We start from the raw sequence: 22,764 nt of genomic DNA, 5'->3' as shown, positions 1-22,764 counted from the left end.
GCTTGATAAATGTTGATAGACATCTCTGAATCTATTAGATCTTACAATTTTTCTCTCAATGCCTATCTTCCATTAACTTCTTTTTTTCCATTCTGAGTAGCAATCAAGTAAGATGCAAACTGAATTAATTAGGAGAAATAAAAGAGCTTGTAGCTATATTTTTTCCCCTGAAAGTGAGTTTTAGGAATTTCGAAATTTGTCCATGTTAATATGTTATAGAACCAAAACTATGTATTTTAAATAGACCAGGAAACTTTCAGAGTAGGTATTTGCTATTCAAATAACTACCATTTCATGAGCACAGGATAATGCCAGGCATTACTAAACACATTCTACCCATTACAATTTAATCTTTACCAGGTCTTTACAAGGTAGGCATTATCATTACAGGTATTTTACAGATGACAAACCTTAGGGTTAGGAATTCAAGCAATTTTCTCAAGTCACACTGAATTTACTTCCAAATCTTGGCATTTGGAAAATAAAAACTAAGTATTTCACAGAGCTAAAGCTTAAAATATATAGATTGTCCAGTGGCTATAAGAAGGGAGGGGTAAGAGAAGGCGCTTTTCACTGGCAACCAGGTAAAAAGCCCATAACCCAGGTGAAGAGCTGGGTATGACAAGAGCAAACTACTTTATGCTAATGTGCATGTATCTGTCTATATTCCCTATATTTTTAGTAGCGAGAGGGATATTAGACACTATTTAGTCTAATCGCTTCCTTAAAAATGAAGAAATTAAAACTCAGCCAGGGAGAATCTTGTTCAAGATAGATCACACATCTAGCTAGTCCAGTTTTGTTTCCTCCTTACAAGCACCTGCTTGTTTTTAAAAATTACTTTTAGTTCCATACTTGAGGAAAATAAAATGATCTTCAAGAATTCACCTGGGTATATAAGAACTGAACTGATCTGATTTCTGAAAAGCTTGAAGACAAAAAGAAATTGTTTCAAATCCACGATTTTGCATCATTTTCTATGGATAATAATATGCCATCATGAGTGAAATTATATGGAGGGGAAAAACATATATTTCCAATTCAAACTTGGACAAGATGTGACTATAAATCAATGAGGCTGAACTTTAGAAAAACATACCAGAAATTCTTTAAAAAAAAAAAAAAGAAATTCTTTAGTCAGATGTAAATTCCCCATCAATGTCCTTATCTGGAGATTATATACTCAACTCCAGTGATACTTGCACTGCTCAAAATATATATAAACTCTTTCTTTGGAACTGCCTTAAGAACCAGTGCACACAAGACAACACACACACATAACTCAATCAGTCAGAAAATCAGTCTCATTATTTTATAGTTACATCCTATCTTTGACCAAAAATGGCAATGCCCATCTTGATCACCCACCTTATTCACAAGACTTGTCTCCAAATGGCTTTTGGCTGTTTCCAAAATTCAAATTCACCCACAAAAGACGAAGATTTGCCACCACTGAGGATATTCAAAATAGTGTGACGAAGGTTCTAAAGATAATTCCAAAAGTGCTTTGAGCAATGGCAGCATCATTGGGATAATGGTATAGCCTCCCAACATGACTTCCTTGAAGGAAAGAACACTCATTTGGATGTGTAAGTTCTGGTATGTTTTTGAATTTTTAAATATATCAATCTTGTTCTCTGATAGTCACATCTCTTAGATGAGGGGAAGAAAAGTAAGCATGATAAATATAAAGTTGAAATCTAAAAATAACACCATTCAAAATATTTCCCCACATGTATTCACCTTTCAGAAGCCTTACATTATACACTTTAAAAAATGGAGTGCTGTAATTACAATACAGAATAGCACTACCATTAAAAAAAAAAAAAATCAGTAATACATTAGCAACCCCTGTGCTAAAATGCATGGCAGATATAAAAATGTGTGTAAAATTTCTTACCTGTAAACAAGGGTGTCATCATAAGTACCATTGTACTGTATCTGAAACATCCGTATTCCAGGGATATTTCTTTGAAAATTAAATTTAAGTAGTGCTGTAGATGATGTTGCTTCTGCCACCACAATTTTATCTTGACTTGTTTTAGTGTCACCATTACTACTGCTTGCATTAGAACCTGACTTAGTAGAAGTTGAGATATCTGAAGAACCAGGATCGGGCTCATGGATGTGGTTTGTACTGTTTAGTAAGTGAGGGAGTTTAATTATGTGAAGATCCACTGTTTGTGTTGCTTCCCCAGCAGGATTGGAAGCGATGCAGGTAAAAGCACCTGTATCCTTTACAGTTGTTATAAGAATGTCAAGTGTTCCATTATCATACACCAGAGATCTAGTTGCATTTGAAATAAGCTTCCCTTCTGGAGAAATCCAATGAATTGCAGGTTCAGGATCTCCCCTGGCTTTGCACCTCAGTGTTGCCCTTTGACCTTCCAGGACTCTCATCTCATGTGTATGGCGAGTAATGAGAGGAGGCTCACACAAAAACTCTTCTTCAGGAATTGACCAAAAATAGCGACCAGTTAAAAGTGCAGGAGAAGCACAGGTCTCTAGGTCATCTTCTCTGGACAGACGTCTCAACCACAGCAACTCACAATTGCAATGCAAAGGGTTTCCACCAAAGCTTAATGCGAAAGTAGACGGGCTTATGATTCCTGAGGTTGCTAGGACCTGAGCTCTCTGAAAGAGAGGGTCAGGCGGTAGCTTCTGCAATTTATTTGACGTCACATCTAGCCGAGTCATCTTGTGCAAGTGGGAGAATGTCCCCTTAGGGATGTTATCAATCATATTGTGATCCAGACTAAGAGTGTGCAAGCTAATCATCTTCTCAACAGCATCCCAAGGAATTGTTTCTAGATTATTATAGGACAGATCCAGCTCCTCGAGGGCAAAGACATCATCAAATGCCGTAGAGGAAATTAACGTCAGTTGATTGTTGTTCAGTATCAAATGATGGAGATTGGAAAGCCCACTGAACATATCATTTGTGATTTTAGTCAATCTGTTGCTATTCAAATGCAAAGCCCTCAAATTTCGTAAGTCAGCAAAAGCATGAGGTGTAATAAAACTTATTGTATTCCTGGATAGAGTCAGGTCCACCAAGCTGGTCATATTGGCAAAATCTTTTCTTTTAATATTTGTAACAAAATTGTCTGCCAATCGCAGTTCCACAGTTCTTCTGTCAATGTTTGGTGGAACAAATAAAAGCCCTTTCTTGGCACAAAGGGTTGCAAGATTAGGAGACAAAATCTGACAGACACAACGCTTTGGACAGATCTGAGCTCTCACTGCTATGCCAATGAAAAACAGATAAAAAAGAAATTTTTCCATTGTAGATCAGATTTAAGAGCCTGTAGGAAAAAACACAAATAAAATAGTGTTAGCATCCAATCATTTGATTAATGTTCATATCCCTATTAGAATAACCTCTTTCATATAAATTAGAATACATACAGAAACAATTTATTCATTTATTTACCAACCAAAAATTATTAAGTATCTTCTCTGTACTAGAGAATATAATGGACACTAGGGGCGAATAGTACACCATCCATGGTCTCATGGGAATTAAAATCAGATGGGGAGAACAAAGAAGTCAACAGTATATTATTATTATGTATATTCAATGTCATTTTTGAAGTATGTCTGTGGACTCTGTGGTTGCACAAAAACAAGGAATTAAACCTAGATTGGAGGGCTGGGAGTTCTGGAAAACGTCCCCTGAACTCTGAAGGACATCTTGTGAGACAATAAATTTAAAAGCATAAAGACATGTAAGGACTACAAAGTAGTTGAATTAACTAGTCTAAATAGACACAGTAAGGGACAATATTTGCTATTAACTTAATCTTGTGGCAGACTTTGGAGTAATTAATTATTGATCGATTTTTATTTACCTTTACAATCTGTCTCGCCAAGCACCACCTTTATATCCTAACTGCAAATACAGAATCTTATCCTCAGAAAAACATTAAGGCTGAAAATTAACCACAAAAACTCTGAGCTCCTTACACAGTAAAATATTTATGTTAGATATAAGCGTATATTTCTAAAGATAATTATTTATGGAAAGTAGTTATGACACTATCTGACAGTGAGTCTATGAAAATACTATTTTCCATTTATTTTCTCTTAACAATTTAATGCATTTACATTTTATCCAAACTGAACTTTGAAATAATAATAAACACTTTCACAACTGTTTTCTTCACTTAGATTTCAGCTATTAATATTGAAACTAATCCTTAAATATAAAAATATTAACACACATGTGATTCGAAGTTCTCTTAAATTGCATAAACACCAAAAGAGAAAATAGCTGGAAAAAAATTACTCAGCTTTTTAATTGAATGAAAATATAAAATTTGTAATTACAGAAATCTAGTTTTATAAATGTTATTATAATTTTGAATTATTTTATGCCTAGATTAAATATGAATGTAATGGATAAGAATGATCATTCTCAACAAATAAAGACAGTCTTTTCCTCTTCTGTTCGTGACAGAATAACTAGTACTGAATGAACTCCCCCACAATGAACAGCAAGAACACTGTTAAAAAAAATTATGAAACAACAGTTTTCAGATGTTAGAAAATAAAAGGCACAGACTGTGAACCTTGAGGGAAGTGAGTCAAAGAAAAGAAACCCTACATTGCTCCTAAGACACTTTCCAAATCATAGCCCAAGCAGGGGAAACAAAGCAAAACATGGGCAGTCTTACTAAGTTAAAGAGACAGAGTTTAGAGTACAGATGTTTGCAAAAGAAAAGAGATCCATAGCTGCTCCCTTCCTGCCTCCGCCACCAACAAAAAAGGAATTAGATGGTTGCACCTGTCATAAATTGGTGTAAGGAGAAACCAGTCTAATTTTTAACAAACTTTTAAGAATTCTGTTAGGCTGGTGCGACGATACAGTACCGCCAGGAGCCTCAGAGGCAGGGCAAGGAGTATTAGCACCCATGTCATTCCCATTGGTCCTCAGTTAATGATGGGAGGGGGAGCCAAACCCATTGCCCTCCAGTCAAATTCCGACTCATAGTGACCCTATGGGGTAAAACTGCCCCATAGGGTTTCCAAAGCTGCCATCGTTCATAGCACAGACTGCCACATCTTTCTCCTGCTGAGCAGCTGGTGGGTTCCAACAGCCAACCTTTTGGTTAGCAGCCCAATCGCTTAACCACCATGGAAGGATGGGATAAACTACCCTAAAAATAGGGGCAAGGAAAGAAAGCTCAAAGAATTTCCTTGAAGTATTCCATATTTTCAGATAAGAATGAATTACAAGAAGGAAGAAAAAATGAAAAAAATCTCCCAGGCAACCCAGACTTTCACCTAAGGAAGAATGGTGAAGAAGCAGAAGAGCTGAGAGGAAAAAAAAAAAATCACTAAAGGCTTTCAGCTAAGAAATACTGAGCAACTGGAAGGAGAGCTTAGTTTGCTTTCACCTATTCAGGCACTCCTCACTCAAACCATAGAATAGCTGGGGTGGTGCTAGAGAGCTGAGAGAAACTCTTTAGAGGAAATCCCAACTTTCCTAGAGTGTAGGGTAGCTGCAGGCAAAAACACAGAAAGCCAGGGGTGAGTTCAAGAACAGGCAAAAGAATCTATAGTAATAGAAAGTGGATCGATCAGTGGTTGCCTGGTTGGAGAGTAGTCAATCAAGTGGAAAGGAGTACAAGAGAATTTTGGGGAGTCAGAGAAATAGTCTATACCTCATTTGGAGTAGTGGTTATACAGGAATAAACATTCATCACTATTCATTGACTGTACATTTAAAATCAGTGCACTTTGTTTAAATAAATCATAAGTCATTAAAGTTGATTTAAATATAAAAAAAGAAATAGAGGATTTCCATTTATGTTTTCCAATACCGATTTAAATGAAAGGAGGATATATAATGTCATATTGTTGTTGTCATTAGGCACCATCGCATGGGTTCCAACTCATAGTGACCCTGTGTACCACAGAGGGAAACAATTCCCCCCTCCTGTGCCATTCTCACAATCATTGCTATGTTATCCTAGTGTTGCAGACGCTTTGTAAGTCCATCTCCTTGAGGGTCTTCCTCTCTTTCACTGACCCTCTACTTTACCAAGCATGATGTCCTTCTCTAGGGACTAGTCTCTCCTGAGAACATGTCCAAAGTATGTGAGATGAAGTCTCACCATCCTTGTAGATAATCAGAACTTATTCATATTTTAGGAGCTTGTTTTTTTTTTTTTTAGCTGTCATATTCTTCAAATTGTGATTCCATTCCAACCCAATTTATGCTTCCTATTAAATAATCTGATTTACTTATTATCATCAGGCATCTATATATCACTGCCCATAATTAAGAGTAAATTTACAATAAAATGCAGACTGTTGTCTTAATTCTATGTTACTTTCTGTTTAAGTGAGACCAGTTTAAAAAAAAAAATCATATAAATTGCAATTAACGAGTTCTCCTTACACATCTCAGGACAAGATAGAGATTTGAAAGTTTGTAAAAGCGATAAGGTAAGACATGTAAAACACAGAATTTTTACTTCTTACAAATTCACAAATTAATCCTGGACTTAATTATTAGAAATATACATGAGGACTTGCAGAAAATGAATGAGAATGGAAGAGCAGAGTAGTTGTCATGTTGTATGATCCTTGGAAACTCTATGGGGCAGTTCTACGCTGTCCCATAGGATGGCACTGGGTTTACTAGAATTAATAATGTAAAAATTCAGAAAGAGCATCAAAAACACTATGCTCATTTTTGTCTAGTTGAATGTAACTATTTTAAACATGAATAGTCTATTGTTTTCTATAAATAATAAAATACAAGTGGCAGACATATGTATGTATATAACATGAGTGGGACCGTACCTCAGCAAATAGTCACGCAGTTAGTTACACATATAATATTTACACATCTCTCTCTCTATATATATATTTTTTATATATATGTTCTTTCGGAGTTCTGGAGCACAGTGGTTAAGAGCTCGGCTGCTGACCTTCTTAGCAGTTCGAGTCCACACCAGCTGCTCTTTGGAAATCCTGTGGGGTTGCCATGAATCAGAATCGACTGAAAGGCAGTGCATTTGGTTTTTTGGTTTTACAAGTTCTTTCAAGCAAACTCCTTTCAGACACAAAGTGACACATTTACAAACAAAGAAGAGTCCATCACACACAAACTGGAAAATAATTTCCCAGTACAGCATCCATCTTTCAGCCAATGGCTATTAGATAACATATGCTCAGGAGAATCAGTATTTATTTGGCAACTAGAATGGGATATAAAAGCAAATTTAGATTTTACAACCAACTGAGAGGATAATCTACTCTCTGCAGAAGCCAATATCGCACCAATTTATATGTTGAGTTAAGAGAAAGCTATTGGTCTCCTCTGGGGCTGCCTTGCCATCATTCAGCAGAGCTCCACCAATTTTCAATTATTGCTCCTTTGCCCAGAATAATGCCTGGAGACAGATGCTGATGCCTGTAATGAGTTGTTTTAGGAAGTGTTGAAATGGGAGGGTATTGTAAATAATATTTTAAAATATTATTTAGATAATCAAACACAGTTTATAATTCTATTTCAAGCATTTTAGGTTTTTTGCCAATTTTTGTTTTCTTCTAGTGGGATTATAAACTAAATTATAACATTATAGCCAACCTCTTTTAAAACACATAGTGAGGATGTTATGGATTGAACCTGTTAACCTAGAGCAATTATCATTTGATCTTTGATTACAATGAAGCCACTGCCGTCAAGTCAATTACAATAGTCACTAGTAAAATTCCTAAGTGTATTGAACATAATAAATTAAAAAAAATTTTTCATTCATCCATGCATAAATTCAAGGCCCTGGTGGCACAGTGGTTAAGAGGTCAGCTGCAAACCAAAAGGTTGGCAGTTCAAATCCACCAGTCACTCCTTGGGAACACTATCGGGCAGTTCTACTCTGTCCTATCAGGTTGCTATGAATTGGAATCAACTCTATAACAAGTTTGGTTTGGTTTTTATGTATAAGTTCACATATTTTATTAATTTCCTCTCCACCACGCACAATGTGTTTGCTGAAATCCACCAACCTTAGAATGTTGGGATCAATACAGGATATGTACATACATAAATGTAATAGAGAGCAGACTATAAAAAGTTTTGACTTAACATTTCTTTTTGATATTCAAAATGATACAGTTCAAATGGGTCTGTGAGTTCTTAATATAGCATCCTGTCATTTTTGTTCCAACATATGTATGTAATACATATATAAGATTTTTTGTACTCAACATGACATATGTATACATAAACACTTATTATTTGTATTAATGTACTAGAGATAAGTGGTAGATTACCTAAAGAAACCAAATATTAGAAAAAATGATAATCGTTAACATTCACATCTATTCAACAGATGAGGAAACTGATATTGAGATATTGATAAATCATACTTAAACCAATTTTTCTGAATGGAAAATTCACCATGCTCTATCATACAAGTGGAGCCCTGATGATGCAGTGGTTAAGAGCTTGGCTGCTAACCAAAAGGTGAGCAGTTCGAATCCACCAGCCATTCCCTGGAAACCCTGTGGGGCAGTTCTACTCTGTCCTATAGGGTTGCTGTGAGTCGGAATCCATTCAATGACAACAGCTTTAATCCCACTTACCCCTTGCATGACTCCATATAAAGTCATTATTTTTATCTCCATTTCATATGTGATAAAATGGAATTTAAGAAATGTTAAGCAATTCCCCCAAGGTCATAGAGAAGGTAAACAAAAAGGTAGGTTTAAGATGGAAATATGTCTACTTCCAAAACTCATGCTTTTTTAATGTTTCTGGTTGTAAATGTTATTTATATTGCATTGTTAAAACAATGTAGCATGTTCACATAAAGGGTTATTGACAATCATAGTAACAATGACTCTTTAAATTCATCAAGCAGTTCATTTATTTATTTTCCTATCTCTCTTTATAATAGAATTACATTAAAAAGGTACCAGTAGTTTACTGTGGTAGAAACTATAGAACGTCTTAGAAGGCCATCCAAATGACACATTTAACCACAGTCTTTTTTTTCTGGGGAGGGGCAGGGAGGGGTGTGTCAAGACATGAGTGACGTTACCCACATTCTTAAGTGCATAATGATAAGTATTCTTTTAAGAACATAACTAATACCTCATATGCAGGAGTGTGCCATCTGGATATTAAGAGGTCTCAGAATTCTCCTATTGGATTTTTTTTTTTATCTTTTTGGCCTGTAGAGACCCTATGAATTCATTAAAGTCCCATAGTTCCTGAGAGTAAATACTACTAGTAACTGTGAAGGAAAACACATTCTCTCTTGCAAAGAAACAACTTGGGGAGAGAAAGCAGCCTGGAGCATCCCAGAGCTAAGAATCTGAGACAATTTGCAACAGTGCCAGAAGAGCAATGGTTTGGAGATGAGTAGGTGACACACATTGCAAGTGGTTCCCTAAAATTAATTTCTGGAGATTGTGAGCACTTCTTGTGGTTATTCAGAACTAAGTGGGAAAATTTTGAAAAGTGGGAGAGATGTGTACAGAAAAGAGAAAGATAGATTCTATTTAAAATTTCAACTAATTCAGCCAGTAGTGGCCCCTAAGGATTAGGCATAATTTACCTAGGGAGTAAAGAGATATTTGTCTAGCAATTAATTTGATAATCTCCTTTAGTGGGAAAAGTGAGGTCCCCAAGGCACAGTATTAAAAGGTGCAATGAAACAAGGGACAGCCAAATTCCCCTGCCTGGTAAATTAAATGAAAGGCATGGTGGGGAAGAGGAGAGAAGAGAAAGGACTGGAGAAAGAACAGAAAAAGTGTAAATATTGTGTAGGTGGGGGCAGGTACGTGACCTTCAAATAAATGTCAGTCAGAAATAAAGAAGCTCTTATATAAAGAATATGTTGCTTGCTGCAATATTATAATATTGTTCTTCAACCCCAAATGTGAAGAAGTGTGCCCCACACATCAATGTCTGGTGGGAAATATCAGGGGAAAAAACAGCTTTTGTTTCACCTTCAGGTTGGTATTAAAATGAGGAGAATCTGAATCTCAGTGAAAGACTGAGGATATTATTAGGCATCTAAGACTTCAAACTAGAATTAACACACCAAGTATATTTGCCAACTTCTGCAGTCTGAAATTGATCAAACATGCAATCAAGATACATTAATAATAACTAATGATTGGAATGTGAAAGTTGGAAACAAAGAAGGATTTATAATTGGAAAATACAGCCTTGGTGAAAGAATCACCAGAGATGGCATGATAGAATTTTGCAAGACTAATGACTTATTGAAAATAACTTTATCAACAACATAAACGGCAACTATACACGTGGAACTCACTGGATGGAAAACACAAGAATCAAATCAGCTACATCTGTGGAAAGACACAACGGAGAAGCTCAATCTCATGAATCAGAACAAGGCAAGGAGCTGACTACAGAACAGATCATCAATTGCTAATATGCAGGTTTCAAGTTGAAGCTGAAGAAAATTAAAACAAGTACACTAGAACAAAATATGAACTTGAGTGTATATCACCTGAATTTAGAGACCATCTCAAGAATAGATTTGATGCACTGAACACTAATTACCAAAGACCAGACAATTTGTCAGATGACATCAAGGGTATCATACATGAAGAAAGCAAAAGGTCATTAAAAAGAAAGAAAAGACCAAAATGGATGTCAGAAGAGACTAAAACTTGCTTTTGAATGCAGAGTAGCTAAAGCAAATGGAAGAAATGATAAAGTAAAAGAGCTGAGCAGAAGATTGCAAAGGGAGCTCGAGAAGATAGTAAAGTATTATATTGAAATGTGCAAAGATCAGGAGTTAGAAAACCAAGAGAAGAACAGACTCAGCATTTCTTAAGCTGAAAGAACCATTGAAAAAATTCAAACCTTGAGTTGCAATTTTGAAGGACTCTATAGGCAAAATATTCGACAACACAGGAAGCATCAAAAGAAGATGGAAGGAATACCCAGAGTCATTGTACCAAAAAGAAGTGGTCAACATTCAACCATATCAGAAGGTAGCATATGATCAAGAACCAATGGTATTTGTCATGGATTGAATTGTGTCCCCAAAAACATGTGTCAACTTGGCTAGGCCATGATTCCCAGTATAGTGTGATTGTCCTCCATTTTGTGATCTGATGTAATTATCCTATGTGCTGTAAATCCTAATCTCTGCCTGTGGTTAAATGAGACAAGATTAGGTTATATTTAAGAAGATTAGGGTGGGATGCAACACATTTACTCAGATCACAGGCCTGATCCAATGTACAGGGAGATTCTCTGGGCTGTGGCCTGCATCACTTTTCATCTTAAAAGAGATAAAAGAAGAGAGATGAACAGAGAGAGAGGGACCTCTTACCACCAAGAAAGAAGAGCCAGGAGTGGAGTGCATCCTTTGGACCCAGGGCCATTGCACTGAGAAACTCCTAGACCCAGGGGAAGACTGATGACAAGGACCTTTCCTCAGAGCCAACATAGAGAGAAAGACTTCCTCTGGAGCTGGCAACCTGAATTCAGACTTCTAGCATCCTAGAATGTGAAAGAATAAATTTCTGTTTGGTAAAGTCATCCACTTGTGGTATTCCATTGTAGCAGCTCTAGTTAAGTAAGACAGAATTGAAGGAAGAAGTCTGAGCTGCACTGAAGGCACTGGCACAAAACAAGGCTCCAGGAATTGATGGAATAGCAATTGAGATGTTTCAACAAACGGGTGCAGTGCTGGAAGTTCTCATTTGTCTATGCCAAGAAATTTGGAAGATAGCCACCTGGCCAACTAACTGGAATTGATCCATATTTGTGCCCATTCCAAAGAAAAGTGATCCAACAGAATGCAGAAATTATTGAACAATATCACTGATATCATACACAAGTAAATTTTTGCTGAAGATAACTCAAAAATGCTTGCAGCAATATATTAACAGGGAACTGCCAGAAATTCAAGTCAGATTTAGAAGATGTGGGAAGAGGGATATCACTGCTGATGTCAGATGGATCTTGACTGAGAATACCCAAAAGATGTTCACCTGTGTTTTCTTGACTATGCAAAGGCATTCAACTGTGTTGATCATAACAAATTTTGGATTACATTGCAAAACATTGGAATTCCAGAACACTTAATCGTGCTCATGAAGAACCTATATATAAAAAGGGGTAGTCATTTGAACAGAACAAGGGGATACTGCTTGATTTAAGTCAGAAAAGGTGTGTGTCAGGATTGTAACCTTTCACCATACTTAATCTGTATGCTGAGCATATTATCCAAGAGTTTGGACTATATGAAGAAGAACAGAGCATCAGGATTGGAAGAAGACTCATTAAAAACCTGCAATATGCATATGACACAACCTTACTTGCTCAAAGTGAAGAGGACTTAAAGCACTATGAAGATCAAGGACTACATTTTTCAGTAAGGATTACACCTCAACATAAAGAAAACAAAAAACCTTACACCTGGACCAACAAGCAACATCATGATAAACAGAAAAGATTGAAGTTGTCAAGCATTTCATTTTACTTGTGTCCACAATCAATACTCATGAAAGCAGCAATCAAAAAATCAAATGACGTATTACCCACCAAAACCCACTGCTGTTGAGTAGATTCCAACTCATAGTGACCCTATAGGACAGAGTAGAGCTGCCCTGTAGAGTTTCCAAGGAGCGCCTGGCAGATTTGAACTGCCGACCGCTTGGTTAACAGTTGTAGCACTTAACCACTATGCCACCAGGGTTTCCAATGACGTATTACATTGGGTAAATCTGCTGCAAAAGACTTCTTTAAAGTATTAAAAAGCAAAGATGTCACTTTAAGGACAAAGGTGCAGCTGACCCAAGCCATGATATTTTCAATTGCCTCATATCCATGTGAAAGATGGACAATGAATAAGGAAGACCAAAAAAGAATTGATGTTTTTGAATTAAGGTGTTGGTGATAAGATTGAATATACTGTGGACTCCAGAACAAACAAGTCTGTCTTGGAAGTAGTACAACCAGAGAGATCCTTGGAAACGAGGATGGAAAGACTTCATCTCAAGTACTTTGGACATTTTATCTAGAGTGACTAGCCCCTGGAGAAGGACCTCATGTTTGGTAAGGTTTTGTTTGGGTCAGCAAAAAATAGGAAGATAGTTGATGAGATGGATTGACCCAGTGGCTGTAACAATGGGCTCAAACATAGATATCATTGTGAGGATAGTACAGGACCTGGGATTTTTCATTCTGTTCTACATGGGGTTGCTATGAGTTGGAACAAACTCCATGGAACCTAACAACAACAGTGGCACAGGTTTCAGTGGACTCAGAGGAGAGAAAAAGTCCAGAATGTGGATCATTGCTGTAAATGTGAATTATAATAGACCATCATCCAGTAACTGTAGATGACCCCTGTTTTTCTTCCACATTCCAAGAATGCAACCCACCCCCAAATGCTCCTTGATTTTATGACAACTTGAAAGGGCACATACTTATTTTTATGCAAATAATGCATGCCTCCTGTGTTTTTTGCCAACCATGTCCTGCCCCCTCTTAAGGGCACTATGCTAATTTTTAACAGCAACATGTTCCACAGGATTGTCATGGAAGCTTTTGTGAGAGTGCCTGGAGAGCGGAGGGTGAGGCTGGCAAACAAATGCAGAAGTATTTTATTTGCATAAAAATATGGTAAAGGGTAACAATGCACATTTGATTGGTATTAATCAGTGTTTCAGATCTTGTAAATGATTTAGTGCTTCACCCATTTTTCCTTGGAATTTTGAAAGGTGAATCTCCAAGCCTTTGTGAGGTCATGCTATTCATTATGTTTCACTTTCTCTATGGTGTTTAACATTTCCTGTAACTGTAGTCCCTATGGCTATATTGGTTCTGTTGTGTTGTTGCCATAGCAATTAAAAAGGCACAGTGGTGAAGCAATTCAGACAGGATAATCAGGACAGAGATGTTACATGACAGAATTAAGGCATCTAGAAATATGAATAGTTCTTCAGAAAAAAAATGTGGATTATAACTTCTCTTGATATTATTGTGGACGTTGAGGTAGCCACGTTATTTCTGAAAGAAAACCTAACTGAATAGCTGAGAGTAGGTGAAGCTGAAAAACTAGGAGAGGAAAGAAACGAACACACATACAGAAGGAAGAAGTGAATTTGCTGAGGGTTTAAATACTAAATATGTGTGTGGGTGGAAAGTTCCGGCAGTACTCCTACAGAAATATTTTGACAAACTAACGCCATATGGAAGCTTTTATGTCACTGAAAGCAACTTGTCCTTTCTCTCTTCTCTCTCTCTCTGCTTCTTTTCTCCCTCTCTCCCTCCCCTCCTCAGACCCTTCCCCCACCCACTGTCTCACTCTTATTAGATTGGTTCTCTTAATTTTTTTTCTTATTTACATTGTTTCACCCTTTATAATGGAATGATCATTTCAAGGTAATGTTACACATATTTCAAAATCCTGTTCATATCCACATCCACACACACACACACACACGCACACACATACGCTCATCATTTTCTGTTGGACTTTCCCTGGTTATTCCAAATTGTCTCTATAGTCTCTATATAGGTGGCTTTGAAATTCACATTGCTATAAGGAGCACATAAAAATGGAAAAATAAAAAGTAATCATTAGGATTATTACAATCTGTGCTATACCCACAAATTATATAGTCTATACACATTTCGTGAAAAATAACCTGCAAAACACGGTTACTTTTCCCCTTCTTCCTAACATTTTTCCTTACCTTATTTTTTTTTATTTAAAATATGCAGAGCCATAGCTATTAATAACATCGCTATGCAATTTTTGAGAAAAGGTGAATGGTAGATTTTAGAGTGGGGTTTTACCTCTCAAACGTACTTGAGTAATCATAAAAATTTGGCTCTCAGGAGATTTTAACACGTCGTCAAAACATTTTATTATTACGTGTACTTTTAAAGTCACTGTTGTCTTCAAATCCTCTGTTAGACATGAAATAAAGTATGACTCCATTTCAGAAGTCAGGGTGAGAGAACATGGAGAAGTTGTTTTCCTTTCATTTTTAGAAAGAAATGCTCCTTTCTTCACTATTCCAAAAGTTGTGTAAAAGTGTGCCAGTAGGGGGTTGGGAGTGGGGCTTCACTCCTTTATCTCTAGTGTAGATACCTCTAACTTCCACAATCTTCTTTTAGGATAACAAGAACAAAAAAACAAATAAAAAATCCCTGTTTCTAGATGTGATTAACATTTAAATCAGTTGTTCTTAAATAAAACAGATTTCCCTCCATAATGTGGGTGGATCTCATCCAATCAGAAAAAGGTCTTAAGAGAAAACACTGACATTCCTTGAGGGAGAATGATTCTGCCTCAAGACTGTAGCATTGACATCCCGCCACAGTTCTCAGTCCACCATCTGGCCTACTGAGTTTTTGGACAACAGACAGCTAGAATTTCCAGTCTGTCACCTGATCTATGGACTTTGGATTCACCGGCCCCCACAATTGCATAAGCCAATTTCTTAAAATCTATCTATTCATCTGTCTGTCTGTCTGTCTGTTGGTCTGTCTATCATGTATTTATGTATCTGTCATCTTATTAATTGGTTCCTCAGAAGAAACCTGATTAATACATATTAGACTAATACAGATTAGAACTGAGAGTGGTTCTAGAGGGATAGAATCTTAGGGATGAGTTTTATAAATTGTTTTTAGTGTTCCCGGAATTGTTTCACAAGTCTAGTTAGATTTAAAGGCACTAATGTCTCTATTTTTCAGGAGTAAAGAGGGCACTGATAGTCCATGGCATGATGTAGCAATAGAGATAAGCAATGTATCACCATTTCACACTCCCAAACGAATACTTATGAGAGACAAGGTTTTGCGTAATTACGTATCGATACCTTGGAACATCTTTTATCAAGTTGACAAGTATAATGACATTGGATGGATGCTCTTAATTTTGCCAGACAGAGGGGGAAAAGAAAAGGATGAGCTCAGGGCTTCACATTCTCTGTTCAATCACTGTGCAAATTACCTGAAAGTTTCTACATCTGCTTGAAACATTTCTTTATGTCTTCTAGCCATGGACCTGAGATTGCTGAAAACCAAACCCAGAGTCTCATCCTACAATCAGCTGAATTGCCACGTAAACTGGATTTCCAAACTTGTAGGGTATCTGATGATAAAGTGAGGACACTGATTGGGTAGGAATGAGATCCTGAAAATTGGACTAGGATATATGGGCAAATCTTGATGAAGCTGGAGACATCTTAATGTCTTCATTACAGGAAGGATGATTTCATTACCACTCTCTCCCTTATTAACTTCATCTCAATCACATTGGCCACTTTGCTGTTCTTCCTCAAACACATCACACAAGCTATTGCTAAAGCACTCTCTTTTCCTTTTGCCTGGATCTCATCACCCAGCTTTCTGCATATATGTAACTTAGTCACTCATCTCCTTCTATTATTTATTTTTCCTCTTGAGTCCACCAAGTAAAATGCAAGCCTACAAGGGCAGGGATTTTTCTCTTTGGTCGTGGCTATATCCCCAACACATAGAGGAGGGCCAGGCTCAAGATATTCAGTAAATACTTGCTGAATGAATGAAGATGGAAATTCAACTATTTAGCCAGTGTTTCAGAAAGTCTTCAAAGGCATTAGTAATCAAATTGTCAATAAAAATACTATTTTTGTATAACAATTATGATTCTTTATAGTATTAGTGCTGGTGAGGATACAATAAAGAGATATTCTCATACATTTCTAGAGGGAATAGACATTTAGAATTTCATGTCCTCTCGTATTAAAAAAGGTCCTAGAGGCTGAAGAGCATGCCCAATATCCGCAGAATTTTTTCAAGGGAGAGAAGAGATTAACTCAGCAGCCTTGACTTATAGAACAAGTGATGGATTAAGAGCATCATAGGATAGATCATTGTATTTTGGGCAGTGCAATCTCCTCTGATATTCCTACGAAAACCTTCAGTAAAATTTTCATGATTTGTAAATGTTTATGGGATTTCTGTTTGTGTTTCCTTCATATGCTGCGCTATCCTGGCCCATGCCTAAAGACAAGAGCAAGAAAAACTAATTTTATTCACCTAAAATGTATCTTACCTATTTAACAAAATGCCTGGCTCATAATAAATGTTCAGTAAGCAGCAGTAGCAGTCATCACAACAGCAGCGTGGCAAACAATAATAATAATATTAATAATGTGGAAATAGACTACTATCAGCTCTAGGGAGAACTATAATACATCACCTTGGTGACTTTTAATCAAGAAATTAAAATGTTTGTGGAAGAGGAATTTAGATAGGTGCTAGGTGAAAAACAGAATAAACAATCATATACGTACACACACATATACATATATTTTATGTACACACAAAAGTTCATGTGTATCTGTGTGTATGCTCATGTGTGGGTATATGTCTGTATGGGTAAGGAAGTACTAGTTACTTTTCAATACCCATTCCTCATTTCTGTAGTAATAGAACCCCATTTTTTAGCTGGCATATTGCTTCTTAGAACAAAGACTTTATTTTCTAGCCTTATTTGTACGTTGTTGTTGTTACATGCCATTGAGTCAGTTCCAACTCATAGCAACCCTATAGGACAGAGTAGAACTGTCCTATAGGGTTTCCAAGGAGCAGCTGGTGGATTTGAGCTGCTGACCTCTTGGTTAGCAGCCAACCTCTTAATCACTATGCCACCAGGGCTCCTATTTGTAGGTAGTGGTCGTAAAACGAGTCATTTCTTTCCAATGAGATATAACTGAAATGTTGAGAAGAACTTCACAGAAGACTGCTTAAAGGGAGATGACTGAGATGGGGTGTTTCCTATTTTCCCTATAACTTGAACTTGATGTCTAGAATTCCAGCTACCAACTCGGACATTGAGGTGATGCCAAAGATGGGAGTCATGGGCTATGATGATGCATTCCAGATTACCATGGAATTGCTCCACTAACCCTGGACTACCTTCCACTGGGTTTAACCAACTGCTTTGAAAAGTTTCTGTTATAGCCAAACTAATCTCAACCGGTCACAGTGTGATTTTAAAATCATCAAAGTAGTAATTATGGATATATTAGAAACAACTAGAAAGAAACACTATTCATTCAAGTCTATGTATCTATAGATACTTCAAATATTTTTTAAATGTATTTATTGAGCACTCATTTTCTGTATAATAAGAAGAAAGTTAGAACTAACCTGAATTCCTTTAATACTAAGTCATTAATATTATGATAGCAATGAGTCTTATAACCACAGAAAATGTGTATTAATTGAGAGATTTTTTGACAGAAATTGCTCCGGGCTATAATAAAACCCGCAAAATTGCTAAAAACAAATATTTTATGATGATCAAAGTAAGCAAACACATTTAGCATACATCTGCCTTGTATCAGCTTGCAAGTACTGTTCAGTCAATCCCTGAGGCATTTTTTGATAGTAAGTTAGATAGGCAAGTTCGTTAACTATTTCAAGCTGATCAAGGAAAATTTTACAAAAATTAGGCATTGGCCTAATTACAGATATTCCATGCCTTAAAAATATGTGCTATAAAAATATCTTTCTCATTTGTCATTGATTAAATGTGAGGGATAAACATGAGTTTCAGTTTATTTCCTCAGTTTTGAATTTTGGCTTGGGTAACTCAGTGGATGGAGTGATAATAATTACAATAGAGCATATAGGTAGAAAAAAAGGTTTAGATGTAATGAAAGATGATGAGATTGACTTGAGTTAATCTATTTTTTAATGTATCTGTACTGTTTAAATCAGGGCTGGAAAGAGTTTTAAATAAATAGTATAAAGGTATTAAACTATGTGAGCATGCAATCCCTGAAGGATATGATGTCTATGGCTGTTTGGCAGACAACAAGTATGTGTTATTTTAAATTTCTTGACATCACTCTAGTGTCTAAGTCTGGGAGCATTTTATTCATTGTTATGCACTTATTATTTTACAAAAGTTCAAAGATTATTTTTCAGGTGTCACCTGTCAGCACTCTTGACAACATACATTTTTTTAAATGAGGTGAATCTTGTTTCTACTATTTGTCTTTATACGTTTGGAAACAGAATCAAATACCAAACAGTTTTGGAACAATGAATCCACTCTTCATTTTTTTTTTTTTTTCTTTAGTTTTTAGGCCAAAACCAAACCAGGTACACTGGAAGAAAGGCCTTGAGATCTACTATTGAAAAATCAGCCATGGAAAACCCAATGGAGCACAGTTACTCTCTGACACACATGGGATCACCATGAGCAAGGGTCAACTCTATGGGAAGCTCGTGGTATAGTTATGTTAATATCAGAAAGTCAATTCCAACTCAGTGACCCTATGTGTGGCAGAGAATAACTGGGCCCCATAGAGTTTTCCATGGTTGATTTTTCACAAAGACTTTCTTCTGATGTGATCCTGGGTGGACTCAATCTCCAAACTTGCAGTTAGTAGCTGAGCACATTAATCATTTGTACCACCAGAGACTCCTTTCCAATTTTAAAGACCACTAATTTATGACCGAGAACACTGAGGTCAAAATACTTCTGATATATTATTTGAGTTTTTCAAACTTTAAAAACTATGTATATGCAACCTAAATCCAAAACAGAAAACAAAAACAAACCTGTTGCCGTTGAGTCAGTTCTGACTCACTGCGACCCTAAAGGACCATGTAGAACTGCCACATACCCTATAGGACAATGTAGAACTGCCCCATATGGTTTCCAAGGAGAGCCTGGTAGAATCGAATTGCTGACCTTTTGGTTAGCAGCCATAGTTCTTAACCACTATGCCGCCAGGGTTTCCGCAACCTAAATATGTACTGACAATCTGGTGTTCAAGTGAGTTATAATATACTTTGTGTTGGAATATAATAATTTAAAAAAATCTTTATGACAATTAAAAGTAACAGGAAAATATAATATGTAATAGGGAGAATTCTAGATAGCCCCCAAGATTCCCACTGCCTGGCATACACACCCGTGTATAATCCCCACTACCAATAGAATATGGAAAAGTTAAAGATATTTTGCAAATGTAAGTAAGAGTCCTAACCAGTCAACTATGAGTTAATAAAAAAAGAGACTATTCTGTGGCTTGGTTTATCAGGCAAGTCCTTTAAAAGATGATCCAGGCCTTCCCTGAAGTGAGGGACTCCAAGCAGCAGCAACATTCTTTCTCCATTGCTGGCTTTGAAGAAGTAGACTGCCATGATTTTACAGAAGCAAGGACATAAATTTTACCAACAACCCAATGGAGGAGCTCTGAAGTGGGTCTTTCTCTAGTTAAGCCTCAAGAGAACAATACAACCAGCCAACATCTTATCTACAGCCTTGTGAAACCCTGAACAAAAGACTCAAACTCAGCTTTACTCGGTCCCCTAACCTACAGTAACTATAATACATTTATGTTGTCTTAAGACATGGTATTTGTGGTGATTTCACAATAGTAGAACACTAATGCACAATATTTAGATTAAAATGTGAGATGTAATATTGAATGTTTACTATGATCCCAATTATGTAAAAACTAAAAGTAAAAATAATGATTTTAAAATCTTTATTCCTATAGCATCAAGTTAGCTTATTTGGACCATCTCACTGAGGATAACTAAAAAAGATGAATGAACTAAAACTTTTTTAAGAGTCCCACAAAGTTAAGAAAGCAGTGAGGAGTATCAGATTTAATTTTAGGAAGCATAAGATCCCATAGAGGTAAGCCTGCTTCGCAAAACCAATTTTGACCTGAGAACTTTTTCTGATTCTGAAAATAGAGACTTCTTAACAGATTTGTGGTTTTACACACGTGTTCAGGATACATGCAGAAAACATGTTTTCAGTAGCACTGTTTACAATTACATCAAACTGGAAACAAACCAATGTCCCATTCTTAGTAGAATTGATACATGAATTAAAAACCCAGTGCCGTCGAAAATAAGGCAAGACCTTATGGCAATGAAAATGAATGACTACTGCCGGCACCTAATAACAACAACAACTGCTGTAGGAAGGGGACAGTGGTGGTTCAGTGGCCGAACTCTCACCTTCCATGTAGGAGACCTGGGTTTGATTCCCGGACAATATACCTCAAGTGCAGCCACGACCTGTCTGTCACTGGAGGCTTGTGTGTTACTATGATGCTGAACAAATTTCAGTACAGCTTCCAGACTAAAGATGGACGAGGAAGAAAGGCCTGGGGAATCTACTCCTGAAAAATCCGAATCTTATTAAACTACACCAAGTTCTGGCCCAAGCTAATATTGGATTAAAGTCATCACCCTCTTACCCTACCTATCTTAAGAGAAAAAAGGAGCTACGATTCCTGCTGGAAGGTAAAATCATCTGAAGCTTCTATGTTTCTTTTATAAAATGTTCAGTATATATATAAAATGACTTATAATTAAGAAAAATAGCAGAAAGTGGAGGCAAGCAAAGGTGATCCAGATATCGAAATTAACAGTAAAAAGAGAAAAACAGAGTGAAAAAACATTAGTGTAAAAGAATTATAGGGCATGTTCAAAAAGTCTAATGTAACCTTGGGTTCCTAGAGAAGAAAAAGAAAGAAAATGAGCAAAAGCAATAGTTTGAAAAGATAAACTACTCTTGGCAGGAATTGGACAGGCACCAATGAAAGGCTGTGACCGCTGAGAGAATGAAAGCAGATGATGTGAGCCGCACATTTACTGCCTTCTCTTCCAAAGCGTGCTTTAGGGAGATAGAGTTGAGGCAGATAGCAGTGGTCTAAGTATATGGAAGAACCAAAACGGAGCATAGGGCTGCCAAGGTAGCTGGGATTTAGCAATTAATTATAATACTGCCCTGTTGTACATAGAGCATATAGAAAAGTACAATATTTAACAACAATCACACAAAAAGCAGGAAGGGACAAATGAATCTAAACTGTTGTAAATCTGTTGCAAGGAGTGTCAGGGTGAGACTTCAGAAATGGTGGTATGAGAAGTTTGGTAGAATCTCTCCCCAGCAAATAAACCTTTTAACTGATAAAAATTGAAAAACAAGCAAACAAACATTTAAGACCTCTGGAAATTGCCTTTAGGGTGTACAGTAAATAACATTTATTTTAGACAATTTACTCAACCTTGGTAAATTTACTAAGCCTTGGTAAAAGCAGCAAGAGTAGGTGGCATTTGAGCCTTGACCTGCTTCCAACTCCCCTTCTCCCCCAGCTGCTATAGTCCCTGGGTGGTACAAATGGCTGATATACTCAGCTGCTAACCAAAAGGTTAGAAGTTCAAGTTCCCCCAGAGGTACACTGGAAGAAAGGCCTTGTCTTCTATAGCTGAAATATCAGCCCCTGAAAATCTTATGGAGCACAGTTATTCTCTGATACACACGGGGTCACCGTGAGCCGGAGTCAACTCTATGGGAGTTAATACCAGAAAATGTAGACTTTAACTCAAAAAAGCATTATTAGAGGAAAAAGGAGACACTTCAACAGGAAGCTATAAAAATTATAAAATTATATCCATTTTAAAATATAGTTTCAAAATATAGATGAAGCAATATATATATATAGACAATCGTCAAGTAGATTTTAATGTTCCACCTTCTGTATGTGACAAAACAAGCTGAGAAAATAGTCAATAAAAACATAGAATCCTTGAAAAACATGTTAACTAGTTGCTCTAATAAACATTGTATATATGTTTAGGATGACACTACATGCATCAACAGTGCAATACACATTTTTAAGTTTACAGAAAATATTTTTAAAAATCAAACATATTCTCCGAAATAAAACAAGTCTATAGAAATTTCAAAGAAGTGGAATTATTCAAAA

The 22,764-nt window shown here is 36.5% G+C and overlaps 1 protein-coding gene across 1 annotated transcript in view; it reads right to left on the bottom strand.

The window, feature by feature from the left end:
• The window catches only part of LRFN5 (leucine rich repeat and fibronectin type III domain containing 5), a 310,355-nt gene that overhangs the window by 20,664 nt on the left and 266,927 nt on the right, over positions 1 to 22,764 (bottom strand). The window contains exon 3 of the mRNA XM_049898642.1: positions 1,901 to 3,305. Coding sequence (XP_049754599.1) covers positions 1,901 to 3,285 — 1,385 coding nt within the window. The 5' untranslated portion in view covers positions 3,286 to 3,305. The remainder of the gene's footprint in view (positions 1 to 1,900; positions 3,306 to 22,764) is intronic.

This window comes from Elephas maximus, chromosome 10 (assembly GCF_024166365.1).
Source record: "Elephas maximus indicus isolate mEleMax1 chromosome 10, mEleMax1 primary haplotype, whole genome shotgun sequence".
Lineage (NCBI taxonomy): Eukaryota > Metazoa > Chordata > Mammalia > Proboscidea > Elephantidae > Elephas > Elephas maximus.
The sequence above is the reverse complement of the archived record's forward strand: the minus strand, read 5'-3'. Positions and strand labels throughout refer to the sequence as shown.